This window comes from Maniola hyperantus, chromosome 16 (genome assembly GCF_902806685.2).
Source record: "Maniola hyperantus chromosome 16, iAphHyp1.2, whole genome shotgun sequence".
Classification (NCBI taxonomy): domain Eukaryota; kingdom Metazoa; phylum Arthropoda; class Insecta; order Lepidoptera; family Nymphalidae; genus Maniola; species Maniola hyperantus.
The window spans coordinates 9,245,154-9,262,269 of NC_048551.1; the positions used below are offsets into that span (position 1 = coordinate 9,245,154).

At 36.3% G+C, this 17,116-nt stretch overlaps 2 protein-coding genes across 3 annotated transcripts in view; one reads left to right on the plus strand and one right to left on the minus strand.

Annotated features, from left to right (window-relative positions):
* The first annotated feature begins 6,318 nt into the window (after positions 1–6,318).
* LOC117989302 (uncharacterized) lies at positions 6,319–12,941 on the plus strand. Its single transcript, XM_034976641.2, has 8 exons — positions 6,319–7,233; positions 7,350–7,879; positions 7,965–8,318; positions 8,829–8,949; positions 9,345–9,483; positions 10,264–10,372; positions 10,624–10,757; positions 11,737–12,941. The coding sequence occupies exons 1-8, from the start codon at positions 6,566–6,568 to the stop codon at positions 11,878–11,880; spliced, it is 2,199 nt and encodes a 732-aa protein (XP_034832532.1). The 5' UTR covers positions 6,319–6,565; the 3' UTR covers positions 11,881–12,941.
* LOC117989297 (sortilin-related receptor-like) overlaps positions 12,264–17,116 on the minus strand; it is a 53,223-nt gene continuing 48,370 nt past the window's right edge. For both annotated transcript variants that reach the window (XM_034976634.2, XM_034976633.2), the window contains 4 exons: positions 16,921–17,066; positions 16,224–16,435; positions 15,510–15,713; positions 12,264–14,870 (listed from right to left, as the gene is read on the minus strand). In XM_034976634.2, coding sequence (XP_034832525.1) covers positions 14,809–14,870; positions 15,510–15,713; positions 16,224–16,435; positions 16,921–17,066 — 624 coding nt within the window. In that variant the 3' untranslated portion in view covers positions 12,264–14,808. The remainder of the gene's footprint in view (positions 14,871–15,509; positions 15,714–16,223; positions 16,436–16,920; positions 17,067–17,116) is intronic.

Here is a 17,116-nt window from a genome sequence, read left to right on the forward strand (position 1 = left end):
TTTTTTTTTGTATTCAAGACAAATTTTGTTTATTGTTTTGGAAGGTTTTTTTTTGTTGAAAAAGGCAGAAATTGTTGAAATTAAATTATTACTTTTTATAAATAAAAACTGATTATCTGATCGAATTTTCTTGATTATCTGGTTTTATTTATCAATGTCCAAACTTGAATGTGAAAATTATTTTTTTTGGAGGGAACTATAAAACTTAAAACTAAATTAAATAATTGTTGTAACTACAAAATTATACTCAAAACCATAAGGAAAAAGTCAAACATTATTTATAGTAGCTCAAAAATTTTCAGCAATAACTATACAACTAAAAATAATTACTCTTTCTGAAAACTTTTTTTTTTGAGCAATACAGTCTTAACTCAAAAATTGCGAATTACAGTTACTACCTGTAATTTTGAAATAATTAGTAAATGATAATTGCGTTAATATTATTTATAAACCTTATAAAGTAAGCACTTTTTTATAATGTATAACAGGAAGTGAATAATCAGTTTTTCGTCGATTCTGAAAAAGTCATTCTCTGAGTCACGACAGCACTGCATCACTAGTGCGACACGTATATTTAAAAATGTTTATATGTTTGTATTTTATTTTTATTTTTATAGTCATGTATGTGAATTTAGTATGAAAATATATTGTAGTTATATTTATATGTAACTATGTAATGTAGCATATGGTTTTTTTTTTTTTTTTGAGGTATTAATTGTAAGTAGGTTATATTATTGAAACCATTTATTGAGTAGTATTAAGTCATTTTGTGCATCTGTGATGATTGTGTGTATTGAGTTGCCATAGTAAAATAAACATGTATCATCAGCGTACAACAGTATGTTTCCTTTTAAACCTATTTCATTTATACTATCAATATAGATCAGGAATAACAAAGGCCCTAATATTGATCCCTGAGGAACGCCAAATGTACAAACAGGTTTTGGTTTACTCCTATGATCTCCAGTTTTTTTTTTTATTACCGCTTGAATAAATATGTTCTTTATTTGATTTGTATGTATATCAAACAAACTCAAAACAGGAATAAATTAATAACACGTTGTAACGTAGGTATTTCCTAAAATAAAATGTAGGACGTATTATTATTTTTAGTAGGATGACCAATAGAAAAAAAAATAGGTTCCAATTTACTTGATTGGTTTGTCAAAATAATAAGATAAAATAAAATCAGGTTCAACCTAACCTCAAAGTTTATTGCTGATATGTGGGAACAATAAGAATATTTTATTAAAAAGAAAATACCTTTGAAATGAGATATTTCGACAAAAGAAGATTAAATAAAACAAACTATATTTAAGGGGAATTATTCTTAAGCGAAGTTATAATAATATTATAGAGTTAAGAATAAAATTAATGTAAGAAATCTCAAAGAATTTGTAGTTGTATTATTATTATTATTATTTTGTATGTGGAAACAGTTTGGTAATCTTAATCCTTATTTATTAAAAAAAATGTTAAATGTTATAATAACGTCACTGAGTAGAAAAAAAATACTTGAGTAGGCAATGTGCTTTGCGTTGTTTTAAGAAAAGGAAATTAGTTGAACGACAAAATTGTTCGAATGGATAATCTCTTGTGTTGTTTTAAGAAAAGACAAATAGTTGAATTATTTTAAGAAGCAAAATAAATAAATATAGTTTATGTTTAAGTTTAATTAATCAGAATAAGTTAATTTCTTCAAGTTTTGAGCTGTAAGTACGGTGCGATTTCTTAAAAGCAAACCTTTTTGTTTCGGTATATCATAACGTTCTAAATGATTTCACATCTACATATACTTTATCAAAAACCGTTCGGCCAATCTGACCTCTAACTAGACTTATTCTTATCCAAATAAATTATACCACAACACGTGGTTTATCTAACTAATTAAAATCTTTTATGATTACCCTCACAAAAACTTTTTCATAGAAACAATACCACAAACGTGGTTTTAAGATCACTTTAAAGCAGCACATAATTACACTTCACTTATCTTTCACAATTGGAGCGACGCGACGTTTCGATCAGCGGTGTCACACCAGCACCAAGTGCCGCTGACAACAGCGTTGCCCATCGCTTTGTGATCATCGGGCACCAATACCAAGTGCTGCCGATGACAGGCAGTAGCCTGTTGCTTCGAGGAGAAGCCGCATCCACGATTGCTAAAAGCATTTGAAAAGTATTAGTATTTCGACAAGAAAAGAATTATCGTATCCCACTTCTGATGTGAGATTTTTGGTAAAAAGAAGAGAGAAGTTAAGACAGTGGGCTTTAATAGTGATGATAAACTAAATCCAATGATTACTAATGAAAGTTATCATTTATCAATTATTTGTCAGGTAAGGCCAATACTAAGTAATTAAAAATCAAGCAAAGCATCTGCTGTATTATTTCAAAGTAAGAATCCTAATCATATAAACAGGCTTCTATAATAATTTAGAAGCTAACAACCTAGTGTTTACTTTTATCCCAATGTATAAAATAAATAGCACAAGAGGGTAGGTGATAAATACAGAAGTAAAACCAACCAAGTCGAATAATAACTGAATTGTATTTGTTCAGCATTGATCTATTTATATTAAAATGAATCTACCACCCATTTCGCTAAGGTGTTTAGTCATGGAGAAGAAAGGGCAAAGAAACTCCATAACACACATCTTTTAAAACATTAGAACGTTGAGTAAAGTAGTAGGTACATATTTGGTACACAGTTACAACAGGTAACCTACAAAAGGCAAATGATTACATTACATTATAATACAATATAAGAATACTTAACTTCAGTAACGTCCGCTGTGTTTGCTCTGGGCTGTCGATACAAGACTGTCCCCTCTCTGTCGAGGTAGGGTACTTTTATAACACTGCCATCGCAAACAAGGCGGATATCGACTATCACATGATCTTAATATTAATCATTATTTATTTTAGGTTTGTTGACAAAAGGTATGTTGACACACCCAATTTACAATAATAAAATCAGTGACATTGATGGTCTACGTATTAATAATTTACAATAATAATAAGCGACTTAAATTGTCAGTTTACACAACATTATTATTTCACATAATAGCTATTGCCAACTGTATGTTGACAATAGCTTAGTATAATGTCACTCTTAGTGCATTGACAGTATTTAATTTACAATGAATAATTAGTTACCAGTATTGACAATTCACATAATATTATTTATCGTATTGTCACATTCCTAAATATTAAATTAAACAACATACAAGAAAAGATACTATTCAAATCATACCCTTTCCGTACATTGACAGTATTTAATTTACAATTTTACAATGAATAATTAGTTACCAGTATTGACAATTCACATAATATCATTTATCGTATTGTCACATTCCCAAATATTAAATTAAACAACATACAAGAAAAGATACTAATTAAATCATACTCTTTCCGTACATTGATATTGAATCCGGAAACGGAATTACGATTCTGTTTTAAATATCACAACAAACATTTACTTCAGACTCCCAAGTTTATGATTAGATGAATTTTAGCATAATAATTATGTATCCAATTTTATCGTAATATAACACCCGCGTGATGGATAATAATAGGTAAGTAGGTAGCTAATAGCTATCACTGTATAAAGAATTTTCTTAATCGGATCATTTCCGGAGATAATCTCCTACATACAAACTAGCAAATTTTACCTTCCTCTTTATAATAATAGTACCTAAAGATAGTCACACGCGCCCCTTGCGGCTCTTGCGCCTCTAATAGTTTATCTCATAGTATGCGATCACTTATTGTGTATAATATACATTTATTAGTAGACTAGCTGACCCGCCCCAGCTTCGCTCGGGTGGAATTTAGAAAATAGAGGTGGGGGTTGAATTTCCAATAATCCTGAAATACATATTTCTTCATTTGTTGCCGCAAACCCAAATACCAATTTTCATGCAAATAACTTGAAAAATGACGGACTTTCATACAAACTTTCATCCCCTATTTAACCCCCTTGGTAGTAGAAATTCCAAAAATCGTCCAAAAATCGAAATAACTTCAAAAATGACGGGCTTTCGTACAAACTTCCATTCCCCATTTAACCCACTTAGGGGTGGAATTTCAAAAATTCCTTTCTTAGTGGATAGCTACTCTTTACAAGGAACACACCCTCCAAATTTCATGTCTCTAGGACCAGCGGTTTAGGCTGTGCGTTGATATATATGTCAGTCAGTCAGTCAGGACTTTGATTTTTATATAGGTAGGTAAACCTATACAGAGATAGCCTTCTATCAGCGGAATGCATGCACTGAAACGCTGCGTGCTATTATGAAAAGATGAATCAAGGACGATGGAATAGGCAGAAATAGGATAGCGCCTAAAGACAGCAATCTTTCAGATGAAATGCTTACCTGAAAGATAGAGCGAAGGAGGGAGAAGGTTTTTACTTTTTAGTCCGTAGGCCGTTGGGCAGCATCCCCAATGGAGTCGGGCATGCCGAAACACTGAGATATCGAACGAACGAAAAAAAACATTTTAATTCACTCTAATGCGGTTATCTGCGTGGGTTTGAGTAGGTCCAGCAACGCGGGGGACTGCAATTACATAATGAAGGTAGGTATATTATGGTACAATATCATAAATCTAAATTTTGAAAAGACCAACCTCCGAATTTCTTTCTGTTTCTTCTTGGTAGGGAGGGTGTTCCGAACTGAGGTAGATATTCATTTGACGATTCGAAAGTATACTGGTAAAAGTTTCTTTGAATTTAATACTAGATATTAATTAACTCTTACGTTAATAACTTTTCTAAAAATAGATAAGTCAATACTTATGTAGAGTTACATCATTTCGAAGAAATTGACCAAACAGCAAAATAATCGCCAAGTTTTAATTAAATTCGAATCGAAATTCAATTTGGTAAAACTGGATCATGGCGACTCGTTAGTGAATAAATTATATTGGATTTGGCTTCCACCCACTACGTTACGTTAATTCTTAATTTCTAATCTCACACTGAAATTCTAGTCTATCTAGCCTTGTCTAAAAGCAGTAGCTGGGAATCCAAATGCTTAAAAATTAAGCAATGTAGCAAAGTGAACACTGGCTGTTTACTTTGTGCACCATTCCACGCCAGCTTGATATATTTAAAGTAGCTAATTAGATAAAGTTAGAGCTTTTTTTAAAAATATTGTAGCCTTATCTAATTACTATGCAACTCATTCCCGCGTGGAATGGTGCCAAGAATACTGGCTGCATTTCCGCGCTGGACAGCCAGCCTGGTCCTTTGCGCAAAAAATGAGGCAGCCCTTCTATCACTAGATGAAGCTAGCACGTCACGTGACGAAATGTCTCGTAAAAAAATTTAGCACTCCATGGCCTCAGGGTCTCCACGGCAAACGGAACAAAAATGAAACTCTCGATAATAGAGCTAGGTATAAGCTTGCTATACTATCTCTATTATAATAGCTGTGATAGCCTAGTGGTTAAGACTTCCGCCTGCTATACGGAAGGTCGGGGGTTCGATCCCGGCCACGCACCTCTAACTTTTCAAGTTATGTGTGTTTTAAGTAATTAAATATCACTTGCTTTAACGGTGAAGGAAAACACCGTGAGGAAACCTGCATGTCTGAGAGTTCTCCATAATAAGTCTACCAATCCGCACTTGTACAGCATGATAGACCACCAGATGTGCCAAATCCTTTTTATTCTGAGAGGAGACCAATTCCCAGTATAGTGAGCCGGCGATTGGTTGATCATGATGATAATGATTCAATAGGTATCTTAAAACAAATGACTAAGTATTTTGACTTACCTATTTTGGATTAACCATACCTAATTATTATATTATCTTTGTAATACAGGATGCATATTATTATGTAGGTCAGTAGGGCATGAGCAATCTACGAACTTATTGGAAAATACATTCAAGCTCTAACTATACTACGCTCTAGGAAAAATAAAATCATCGCATCATTAAATATTTAGGTCATGGTTAATTCATTATTATATAAATCTTTCCTTCTCAGATGAATTCTTATATTAGTGTACCTACACTCGACAGCCATTACAAGCTGAAGAAGTCAGCCCATAGCATCGTTTTTATTTTAAAGCGTTAAATTTAAAAGGTGTTAAACGGATTTTGTTCAAATACCTAAGTATTTATCAGTAAAATATGACGAAGAAAGTGCCTAATAAATAATTAATTAATTAAAAGCACACGGTGCAAGATTGAAACAAAAAGCGAGATTAACTAGGTAGGTTATAATAAAATTGAGAACTGTTTGAATGTAATATACCTACCTATAACCTATATCTAGGTTACATTTCCATATGAGGACATTTCGATAATTGACCAGAAAATTAATTGTCCATTACATTGCATGTGATTGCACGCAGCTCAAACGCACAGCGGGTCAAACATTATTCGCGAACAACATAACGACCGTACTAACAGCCGCGTAATTATCGAAATCACTCCGTAATAGACGCACTCGATGCAACATCCTGGGCTTTTAAATTGAACCTATCACCTTTTGTGCGCAGTCTCTATTTACATTCATAACGTGAACACTGAACGCGTGAAAAAACACCCGCAATGCTCACTCACGTTCTTATTACCTTAGTGCTATCAAATACAGTTTTGAGTCAAATAAATGGCGAATTTTGGTGGCTAAATAAGAAGCTTGCAGAGTTGCAAAATGTTGAACCACCGCAACCTGTATTCGAAGAAATTAGTGAATTGGAAACTGATGAAAGTGTTAAAGTAGTCTTCAAAGAAAATGACCTAAATTCTGGTGAGACGACGAGTGTCAAAGAAAACGAAGATAGGTTTCAAGTTCAGAACAAAATATTACCTTATATTGTGTTTATTGATGATCCCACAAAATTAGCCAAACAAGATGTTATTAAAAATGTTTCTATGAATAATAACAGTATCAATAATAATTACAAAGGTAAAGTAACAAATTTAACATCGTGGAAAGAATCCTCTGGTTTTAAAAATGAAAACAGTAGAGACCAATTCAAATTTATATTTCCCGATGAATGGGAGGATAAAATAAAAAAATCGCCTAACACAAATGATTCTAAAGATTTAAATTTAACAAATGTGAACAATAAAAAGCAACAAACTCCTAAAATTGTCCTAAATGACAAAATATGGTTTGAAGAAGAAAGAACAGTTGATGCCGAAACTGAAAGTATTTGCACGTTTGTTAGTTCACATGAATGTTTTTTGCGCAAGGGATTTGTTCATATGCCAAGGTGAGCATAATAAATATTCAAAATTCTTTTCATATTTATTTTGTAAATGCGACAACATAATATAGGTTAAAATAGCTATAAATAATTTATAATACTTACCTACTTATTATTTACAGATCTTGTCCAAAAAATATTCCGTCTGATGCGTGTAAAGTGTGTTGCGTTCTTCCATTAACTTCATCAAAATCTCGAAAACCTTATCCTATTTACAAGCGGCATAAGCGTTCTGATCCAGGCGAAATATTAAATACAGCTTTAAAGCAAAGAAACGCTTTACTATTACGAGAATTTAATTCTAATGCGCAACAAGCAAAATTAGTGAGTACAACATCGCGGTCAACTCCTGTTCAGAAAATTGTGACTCCAGATTATGTTGATCCATACTGGAATATTAAAAATCAAAAATTCCGGAGCCCATCAAACCAACATTCTAACCGGAAATATCTGAATGGTAAGGATTACGAAGAAGACTATGCTGCAGAATTGCCCAAACCCGGTCTAGTCGGTCTTTATTCTGATCACGATGATCAAGTAACGAGTTGGAAATTAAAAACAGACAAAGGATTCTCTTACGGTGGCATAGATGAAGATAGTGATGAAGACGATGGAGGTGGATTTGGTTACTCAACGATAGATCCGAGATTAAGTAGGTTGTTTCCACAAGGCGATAAAATAATCTGTTAGGAATAAAATTAAACCTAATGATTATTTATAATATTATGTTTTTCCAGGTAAACGTAAGACAACTGCCTCTAAACCAAGACGACATCCGCAACGCTTAATGACTCCATCGACCATTGAAGATGCTATGGACACGTCAGAAAGTCATACAGTTCATTTTCACTCAACCCCAGATTTTTGCGTATTAGAAGGGTTTAAACTTGTCAACTTAGCAGATAATAAAAATCGATTTCCAAGACAGCCGATCACTGTAAACTTTTATCCAAGCGAAGAAGAGCTATCGATTGAAAACACCTCTCCGTATATAACAGCTTCAGATTTTGATTATGGTGACGCTTTTGATATAAATCTGCAAGTGTTTAAAAATTGCGGTAAGGAGACAATGAAAGTCGTGAGTGATGGAGGTTCGTAAGATTTTTCCATTCCTTTTTTAGTTAAGTACTAGAATAATAGATGCTCGCGACTTCGTCTGCGTGGATTTGGGTGTTTAAAAAGCCAGTAGGAACTCTTTGATCCTCCAGAATAAAAAGTACCTACCCTATGTGACCTGTGTTTGGAATGCAGCAAGCTGTTTCTGTACCAAATAATTGATGCCCGCTACTTCATATATGCGGTTTTAGGTTTTTTTTAAAATTCCCATGGAAACCTTTTGATTTTCCGGGACAAAAGATAGTATCTATAATATTATATCCATCCCCGGGACGCAAGTTATCTCTGTACCGTCAAAATCATTTATACGGATGGACCGTGAAAAGCTAGTAGAAAGACAGACACTTTCGCATTTATAATAAGTATTAAGTAAGATTGTATGGATTTTTTAACATATTTTGTGTGTAAAACTGAAGCAGGGCTTTAGCATCTAAGGCATGCTATAATTTTCAGTATAATTTAATTAATTATGCTATTTGAAGCAGAGAGTCGCTGCGATCCATGGCTTGCTGTCGTTGTATTGACGAAGAACCCAGAAAACGTTTTGTGCTACGCAACCATTGTGCACCCACGGGCAGCTGTAACCGCAGCTAGCTGCGTGCAAGGGTTAGTACCTAATCTAAGTCGTTGTATTGACGAAGAACCTAAAGAACGTTTTGTGCTACGCAACCATTGTGCACCCACGGGCGGCTGTAACCGCAGCTACTTGCGTGCACGGGTTAGTGCCTACTTAATCTAAAATATTACCATTTTCAGACAAAATAATTATTTTTAATTGCAGCAGATAAAAAATATACCCAATAGTTGAGTATGAATGTTGATAGGTCGATAGGATAAGGTTGATAGGCTATTATGCAAAAAAAGTGAATTCATAAAACTAAAATACGTGTACCTATAGTATTGACATAAAAGCTGGAAACAATATTATATTTTTGTAAAGCATTCACTTTATCAAATATTATTTTTTCAAAAATACATTATCTCGCAACATTTTGTTTCAGAAAAGCGACCGGTGAAATTTCCACAATAGCAGGTGTTTGGGAGCTACAGGAGCGCACACAATCGCAACATCGAATGGCCTCCATTCACGTTCACCCACAGTTTAGGGCCGACGATCTCGCCAACGATCTCGCTATACTAGTAAGCTTGCTTTGTTATTTAAATTTTTGTTAGGTATATAAATGTTTTTCTTTATTTTATTTGAAAGTAATATTAAGCATTTTATTATATAATAACTATTATTATCACTCAATTTATGGCTACAGATTAACCCTCAAGCAGTAGGTATACGTGTTTACCTCTCGTTGTGATAAGTAGATATTTTTATCTAAATCTTCTCGATAGGAAGGGCATTCCGAACCAGTATGGTAGATGCATTTGACGATTCAAAAGCGCATGATACTGAAATGTAGAGCAATCGTACTTTTATTCTAAAGAATACTAGACAGGACTAGAACTCCTCTGACTCTCCCAAAGCTCAAAGCTTAGGTCAAGAGTAGATTTCATGAAAATTGTAACTGGACTACCTATTGGGGATTAATTTAAACCTACCTACATAAGTATAATCCGAGACAGCTTATAACACATATTATATTCAATTTCAATTGAATTCAAAAAAATATAGTAGGTACGCGACAGGTCGAGATAGCAATGTCATACTCAATAGGGGTATGAGGCTGGGGGACACTCCGCACACCCGCACGTCACCCGCGCTTGCCCGCACCGGGTTAGCGTGGGGGTTGTGCGGGCGTGCGGGGCGTTCCCTTCCCGATTGCCGTTTCATCACGTACCTACTATACCTTCAAAGTTCAAACCATAGAACTATTGAGGCTTCCAGGGTTGTGTTTCAAGCGTTGTGACGAATGAAGAGAACTGCCCCAGTCATTTAAATTAATGAAATAAATATTTCTCAATAAACAGCACTGGAAGCGACCACTACATCTGCAATCAAACGTCTCTCCCGCATGCCTGGCTGATCCTCATGTGGGCGACGAGTGTTATTTCGTCGGCTGGGGCGGCTACGACCAGGGTGAGTAGAAGAACAGGAAAGAAAAAATACTTAATGAGATTATTCAATTGGTCGATGTACCTATAATACGCGACAGTTCAAGATCGCAATCGGGGTATGAGGCGGGGAGACGCCCCGCACACCCGCACGTTGCCCGCACCCGGTTAGTGCGGGGGTTGTACGAGTGTGCGGGGCGTTCCCATCCCAATTAGAAGACACCCGAGACACCCCGACCAGGAAGAATTAGAGATTATGTTATGTAACGTTTCTAGGTTTGAAAAATCGGCCCCAATGGCAGCATGCGACTATACTGACTCCACGCACTTGCAACGATAAAATATCGTCGCCTGAAGTCGATATTCCAATCAATGCCTTTTGTGCCGCAGTGGAGACGCGTGGAACTGTCGTAAGTAACACATTATTTTCAATCAACGTACCTACCTATTAAGATATTCTTCTTTTTTCGTAGGCGCATCGCTCCTAAAGCTACGGTTAAATCCTGCGCGTCATGAACGCGGGATGCGAGACGGGCCCGATGCGGTAGTGTCCATGACTCGAACGAATCTTTACGTGCACATCTAGTAGTCGCGTTGGTGTCATCATCATCATCAACCGATAGACGTCCACTGCTGGACATAGGTCTCTTGTAGGAACTTGCACATGCCACGGTCTTGCGCCGCCTGAATCCAGCGGCTCCCTGCGACTCGTCTGATGTCGTCCGTCCACCTAGTGGGGGGTCTTCCAACGCTGCGTCTTCCGGTGCAAGGTCGCCATTGCAGCACCTTAGGACCCCAACGTCTACCGGGTAAATGGTTTACGACTACGTGTAGGTGTGCATGGCGCCAAAATATCGCTGCAGGCGACCGTCCGCGCAGCTGACGTTTCCGCTTCGGTCGCATAGGTTTGGATGATGCTTGTAGTCGAGACGTCAAAGTGGGACCACAGCGCGAGCGTGCTTATAATACCTTCCAAGGCACGAGAGTGGAGTGAGGGTGGGATTGGTGTAGGCATCTTCTAAGAAAGCGCGCTCCAACTTAGATCTCATCATTGCTTTCTTTAAGATAATATGTTGCTGTCAAACACAAGCCTATCTTGTAATAAAAAAAAAATACTCGAGGGTAATGGAGCTATCTATCAATGGAATTATTTTTGGCATCGGATCATTTAGGCTGAAATCTATAGAGCGCACTTGGACTTTGCTCAGACTTGAGTTTCAGTTAAAAGTTAAAACGAGACAGATTTATGCCAGCGATATATCGCTGTCTCGTTTTAGCAATGTCTGAGCAGTCAAAGTTCGCTCTATAGATTTCAACCTTAGTTCCAAAGATTACCCTACCTTAGATACCTCAATGTTAGTAAAGATTACTTACCTACCTTTATTTCAGACTGGCGTCGGTGGACCATTGTTGTGTAAAGGGGGTGGTCGTGTGTCGGTGGTCGGTGTGGCCGTGTATCGAGAAGACGTAGTGGTGCTGCTGCCGGCCTTCGATTGGGTGACCAGTGCTCTACGCGAACTGCAGATCAAATAGTTCGAAATCCGAGATTTAATCGCCAAATTGACGAATAAGTTTAATATTTTGAAAACCCACCGTTTTATATAAGGAAATAAATATCAAATATATTCCTCAGTCAGTGTATATTTAACGGTGGAAAATAAATAAAATAATTTATCCTCCCTATTTTAAGACAGAAGTTACCTTATACAGATTTAATTTGTAATAGAATTATATTATTAGTGTTAAAATATTTCTTATCCTATTATTTTTATTATATTTATTTGCAATATATCGTGAACTTTTACAAAATGTAGGATTTTTATATATTTTTTCGCGTTCATTTTTGTGGTATCATATCAGTAATATCAGTTCTGGTCTGGTTACACTCTACATACTTTATAGAAATAAAACACAAATTATTTTCCTATATTATAATTTATTCAATATAATATCATCGTTCGAAAACATGTTTAAAAGTGACCAGCACTCTACAGAAATTTAATATTCATGAATATATTATTATTATTAACGCTATTTTACTACAAATAATTTTTCATGACAATATTAATTTTCATAGAATGCGCGAGAACATAAGATGACGCGATATAATATAACAAAACTTTAGGAACTAAAAGCAATCGTCTCACAAAATAATGGGAATGTCGAGATCCGCCTACTCTGTACGTTCAACACAGTGCGATTATAAGTCCCGCAATTGCTAAGGCGCGTGGCCGCCATTTTAGTGACGTCAGCACTAGACTGGAGTTTCGAGCCAATGGTATATTTTTACTTCGGCTGACGTCAAAATGCCGTTATTTCGATGTTAATGAGTCATGGTTCCAGCGCAATAGCAATTTGCGGGACTTATATAACAATCGTTGTGTCGAGTTTAGATAGACCGAAAAGAGTCAGTCAGTGCATTAGTTAGTACGTTTTCATGATGATCTAGATCGCTTTTATATTAGTACTATAGTTGGGCCATTATGAACGTGCGAACTGGGTCATAAATCATTACGATCATAGAGTTGTGAGAATGTCGCACAAGCCGTTATCGATAATGGGATGCAGTTCGGACGCAGGTAGCTGGTAGCTAATCTTTCCTCTCGTTACATTTCCTCTCGCTCTTTATAATCTGTTCTCGACTAATCCTTCTTTTTACTGTGACTCACAAAACTAGAGCATCATGTTCCAGTTCCCTAAGGCCAGTAAGTGCGAGCGAGATGTCTGATAAAAATGATTTATGACCCAGTTCGCACATTCGTAATGGTCCGACCATACCAAAAAAGTGAAAGAACTTATGCACCGACCTATTATTATGTACTACAAATTATTTCGAACAATTTCACGGCATATTATCACTCATAATATTGAGTCGAGTCGGTCCGTCCAAACGCGGCGCTATTTATAACTTGTACATCTTAGATTTATATTGATCTTTGGTGTCGAACTTGTATTGAGGCAAACGCGTTGACCATTCTTATAAATTAAAAGCTATAAAAATACAATCCTGAACATTACCCGCAAGTCTTATTTAACAGCCATGTCTTTTTAATTTATAGAAAGTTTTAAACGTTATATAACCACATATAAAATAGTACTTCTCAAATTACAAATGTACTTGTTTGCATATCGGTTAGTTATGAAAACTTTAGGGTTCATTTTTCTCATTGCCAAATAAATGTTAAATAAATTAGACATTTGGTCGATTCAAAGTGCAAGATCTGTCAAAATTATTTCTCAGTTAAAAATTTATTTGGCGATTAGAAACTTGGCCCCAAAACGAATTAAACATCGTCAAATTATTTTTAATGAAAAATTTTAAAGCTAAAGTAAAAAAAATGAAATAAAATAATACTCTGAGCATTAAACATTACTAGATAGTTATTTATAATACATATTGTAGGGACATTAGCCCAAAACGAAAGTATCAAACTCTATAACTACGATGAATATTAATTTATCTAATTTATACAAGGGCAACAGTGCTTTATGAATTTACAAATACAAACTAACACAACAATTTTTTTTCCACTGCCGCCATAGATAAATAAGTATTTATTTTAGTTTACGACTAAAGACATAGACAATCACTATAATTTTTTTTAAACGTTAACTGGCAAATGCATGATAAATTATCTTGAACATAACACATAATACAGATAAAATAAATATGAAATACTATGAGACCAATGCCGTAGCTAAGACATTCCAAAATGATCCATGCAAAATGGACCCAATTATTTAATTTTACTAAACATACTATATGTATTAATAAAATATCAATAAACCAAAGAAAATTAAATTTTTAATTTATTCGATATAAATAACAAAAGAAAATACTGGAGATACTGGCAAGACACAGTACAGCATTTAGGTAACATAAGTATTAACACTATTATAATCAATGTTGTAATCAAACTAGAAACTAGCCGTCATTTTCAAGCCAATAAGTTTGTGAACAAACTTTAGTCCTACCATTGAATTAAAACTTAATGTAAAATAGACTTTTTAAATTATACAGTGTGTCCGGGATATAAATTAGTGATAATTAAGGGATGTCTTTTAAGTTCAACAACACATTAGCACTAATTTTTATTTTTTTATTTTTTTTGATACCAAAGCATTTATGATAATTTATTTTTACGTTTTGTATTATTGTTAGGTGTTTAACGATGGAGAATATTGTATTCAATCGAATTAGACCCTTTTGAGGATCTGTGAAGCCACAGACCTACAAGCAAAAGTTTAAATAGCTAGTTTAAATATTTAAACAAAAGTTTAAATAGCTCCCAGAGAGGGGTTAGGCGGTTGGGCCTTTTAGGGGGTGGTTAGCCACCCCTAAATTATCGCTAGCTCGATTGTCGATGAGTCTGGGGCCCAGGCACACTGTATAAAATGTTATTTTCGAACATCCCAGCTACGGAGTTAGATGGTGGCAAGCGCGCGGTATCACAATGCGGCTCACGCTATCACCAGAGGCTCGTCGTCGGAAAATCCTGTGATCGGAGGCACGTCGTCATCGTCTGTAACAAATCATAAGTGTACGATGAACAACATGAATTGCGCCTTAGTGTGAGTGAAAGCGAAATTTGTGATATAATATACAAAAACATTACGTAAATTCAAGAAGTAGTGTATTATGTATTTTCAAAATAAATTTGCTTTGTCTGGAATTTCGGGGCCATTGGCTACGGCCACGCTATGCATACGTGTTTATACACGTAACATGTAGCGATGTTTCTGTTGTTGTGTATGTTCATCCTGAGGGCCTGACGAGGCACTTTTGTCCGCGGAGGACAAAATCCGAAATGCGATAATTTGTTCACCGGAAGTAAACTTAGTGAAGCGTACGCTTTGCAACGCGGACTAAACTCCGCTATGTGCATTGACGCGCTTTAGAACGTCTCCTTGAAATTCATTTTTTTTTCGATGACTCCCCCGTACTTTTGTAGGGGCCTATCTGTTAATGTTCTCTACTAATGGTCTCGGGATTTTTAAATGGATTACTTTTAGTCCCTCGTCCCTTATTCAATGCAAGTTGTAACCAAATAGCAATCTATTTTGATGGACAAAAGATACCCCGAAGACTATCCCACCCAATTTAAGGCCTGCTTAAATTGGGTGGCGCCATTGATGAGGATCGAAGGAGCTCATGAGCTTACCATGGTCAATGGTGGCCTGCCCGCGTCGGCTGTCGTAGCGTGGCGTGGCGGCGAGGCGCAGCAGCGAGCGCGCGAGGCGGCGGTGCCGCAGCGCCATGTGCAGCAGTGCAGCACCTAGAGCGATGGCCACCACACAAGCGGCTCCGGCACCCCACCACACTGCGCCCATCGCAGATGCTGTGGTAGACTCGAGTGCTTCCGCACCTGAAATATTTAACACTAGCTTGTGTCCGCGAATTCGTCAGACTACTCAAATTTCACACTCCTATTTTACCCCCCTTTAGGGGTTGAATTTTCAAAAATGCTGTCTTAGCGAAAGTCTACGTCTACGCGGCAGAAAATATTGTACATCGACCTTTAGAAAGAGATAGCGGTTTCGTAGAGCGTTGTCTCTGTGGTTGAGACCGACATAACGTCACATAGGTACGAGTGACAGAGACATACTCTACATTGCCGAAATCTCTTGCCCAATATTTCTTGCCCGCTACTGTACCTACACAAACACAAGAAAGTATAGTCCGTACAAAATGACTCCTCACGCGCCATATTAAGTCTATGGGACAACTTTCATGTCAAAAGTACGGTTCACCTTTAAAATAAGGACAAAAATCGTACTTTTGACATGAAATTTGACACAAAAGATAAGTTAAAATGGCGCGTGAGGAGTAAAATTTTAAGCGTTGTATACGAAACTCGAGAAATTATTTCACTTACCTTCCATAGTCAACGTGCGAACTTCACTCAAGTCGCTGCAATATCCGTCCTTGGAAATGGCCCGTACGCTCACAAATAACTGTCCATTCGGAACACTGTTAGCGGTCATCAGGAGCGGGGAAAAGTCCGCCTCTGCAGTCTTCATGTCCTCCGTCGGGTGCAGGAGGTCCTCGGGTATCTCCTTGTCTGATACTATTATTTGGTATTTGTGTCTGTGAAGAAAACATAGTAAACAACTGAAACTATAAGTGCTTCAACAACCAAACTAAAACATACATTCTTTACATGAAAATGTAGTTAACAAAGTTACTTTTATTCTTGTGTAGTAATTGAACGATGAACGATTAGGAATAGAGAGAGAGAGCCAGCGCATGCCAGACCTTCGTTATTTTATAAAAGCTGAAAGTTTCGCTGCGTATTGTCCCCAACACAGGAAGGAATGATCAGCGACTACGAAGTTTGGATCATGGTGGCTTTGGGAGATAACAGGTAATAAAGGTGTAAAACAAAAATAATTTCAAAGTATAACCCACTGCCAGACGGGCTTAAAGTTTAATAAATTGTTAAAGTTTTTAAGACAAAATTGTAACGGCAAAATTACAGGCAAAAGGCTCGGTATGATTGTTCTCGGGATGCTGCCAGCTAACCATCAGATGTCCTTTATAAAGAGAGAGAATATAATATTTAGATCACTTACTTGGGCTCGGTGTGATTGTCTTCGGGATGCTGCCAGCTAACCATCAGATGTCCGTTGGGAGATAACCACGCAACTACCGCGTGTGGTGACTCGATCTCTCCGCTACGGACGAAGGCACACTTCTCTACCGAACCCGGCATTGATGTCTGGTTTAGACAAAATAAAAAGTTTATTAAGGTGTGATAATATCTCATAC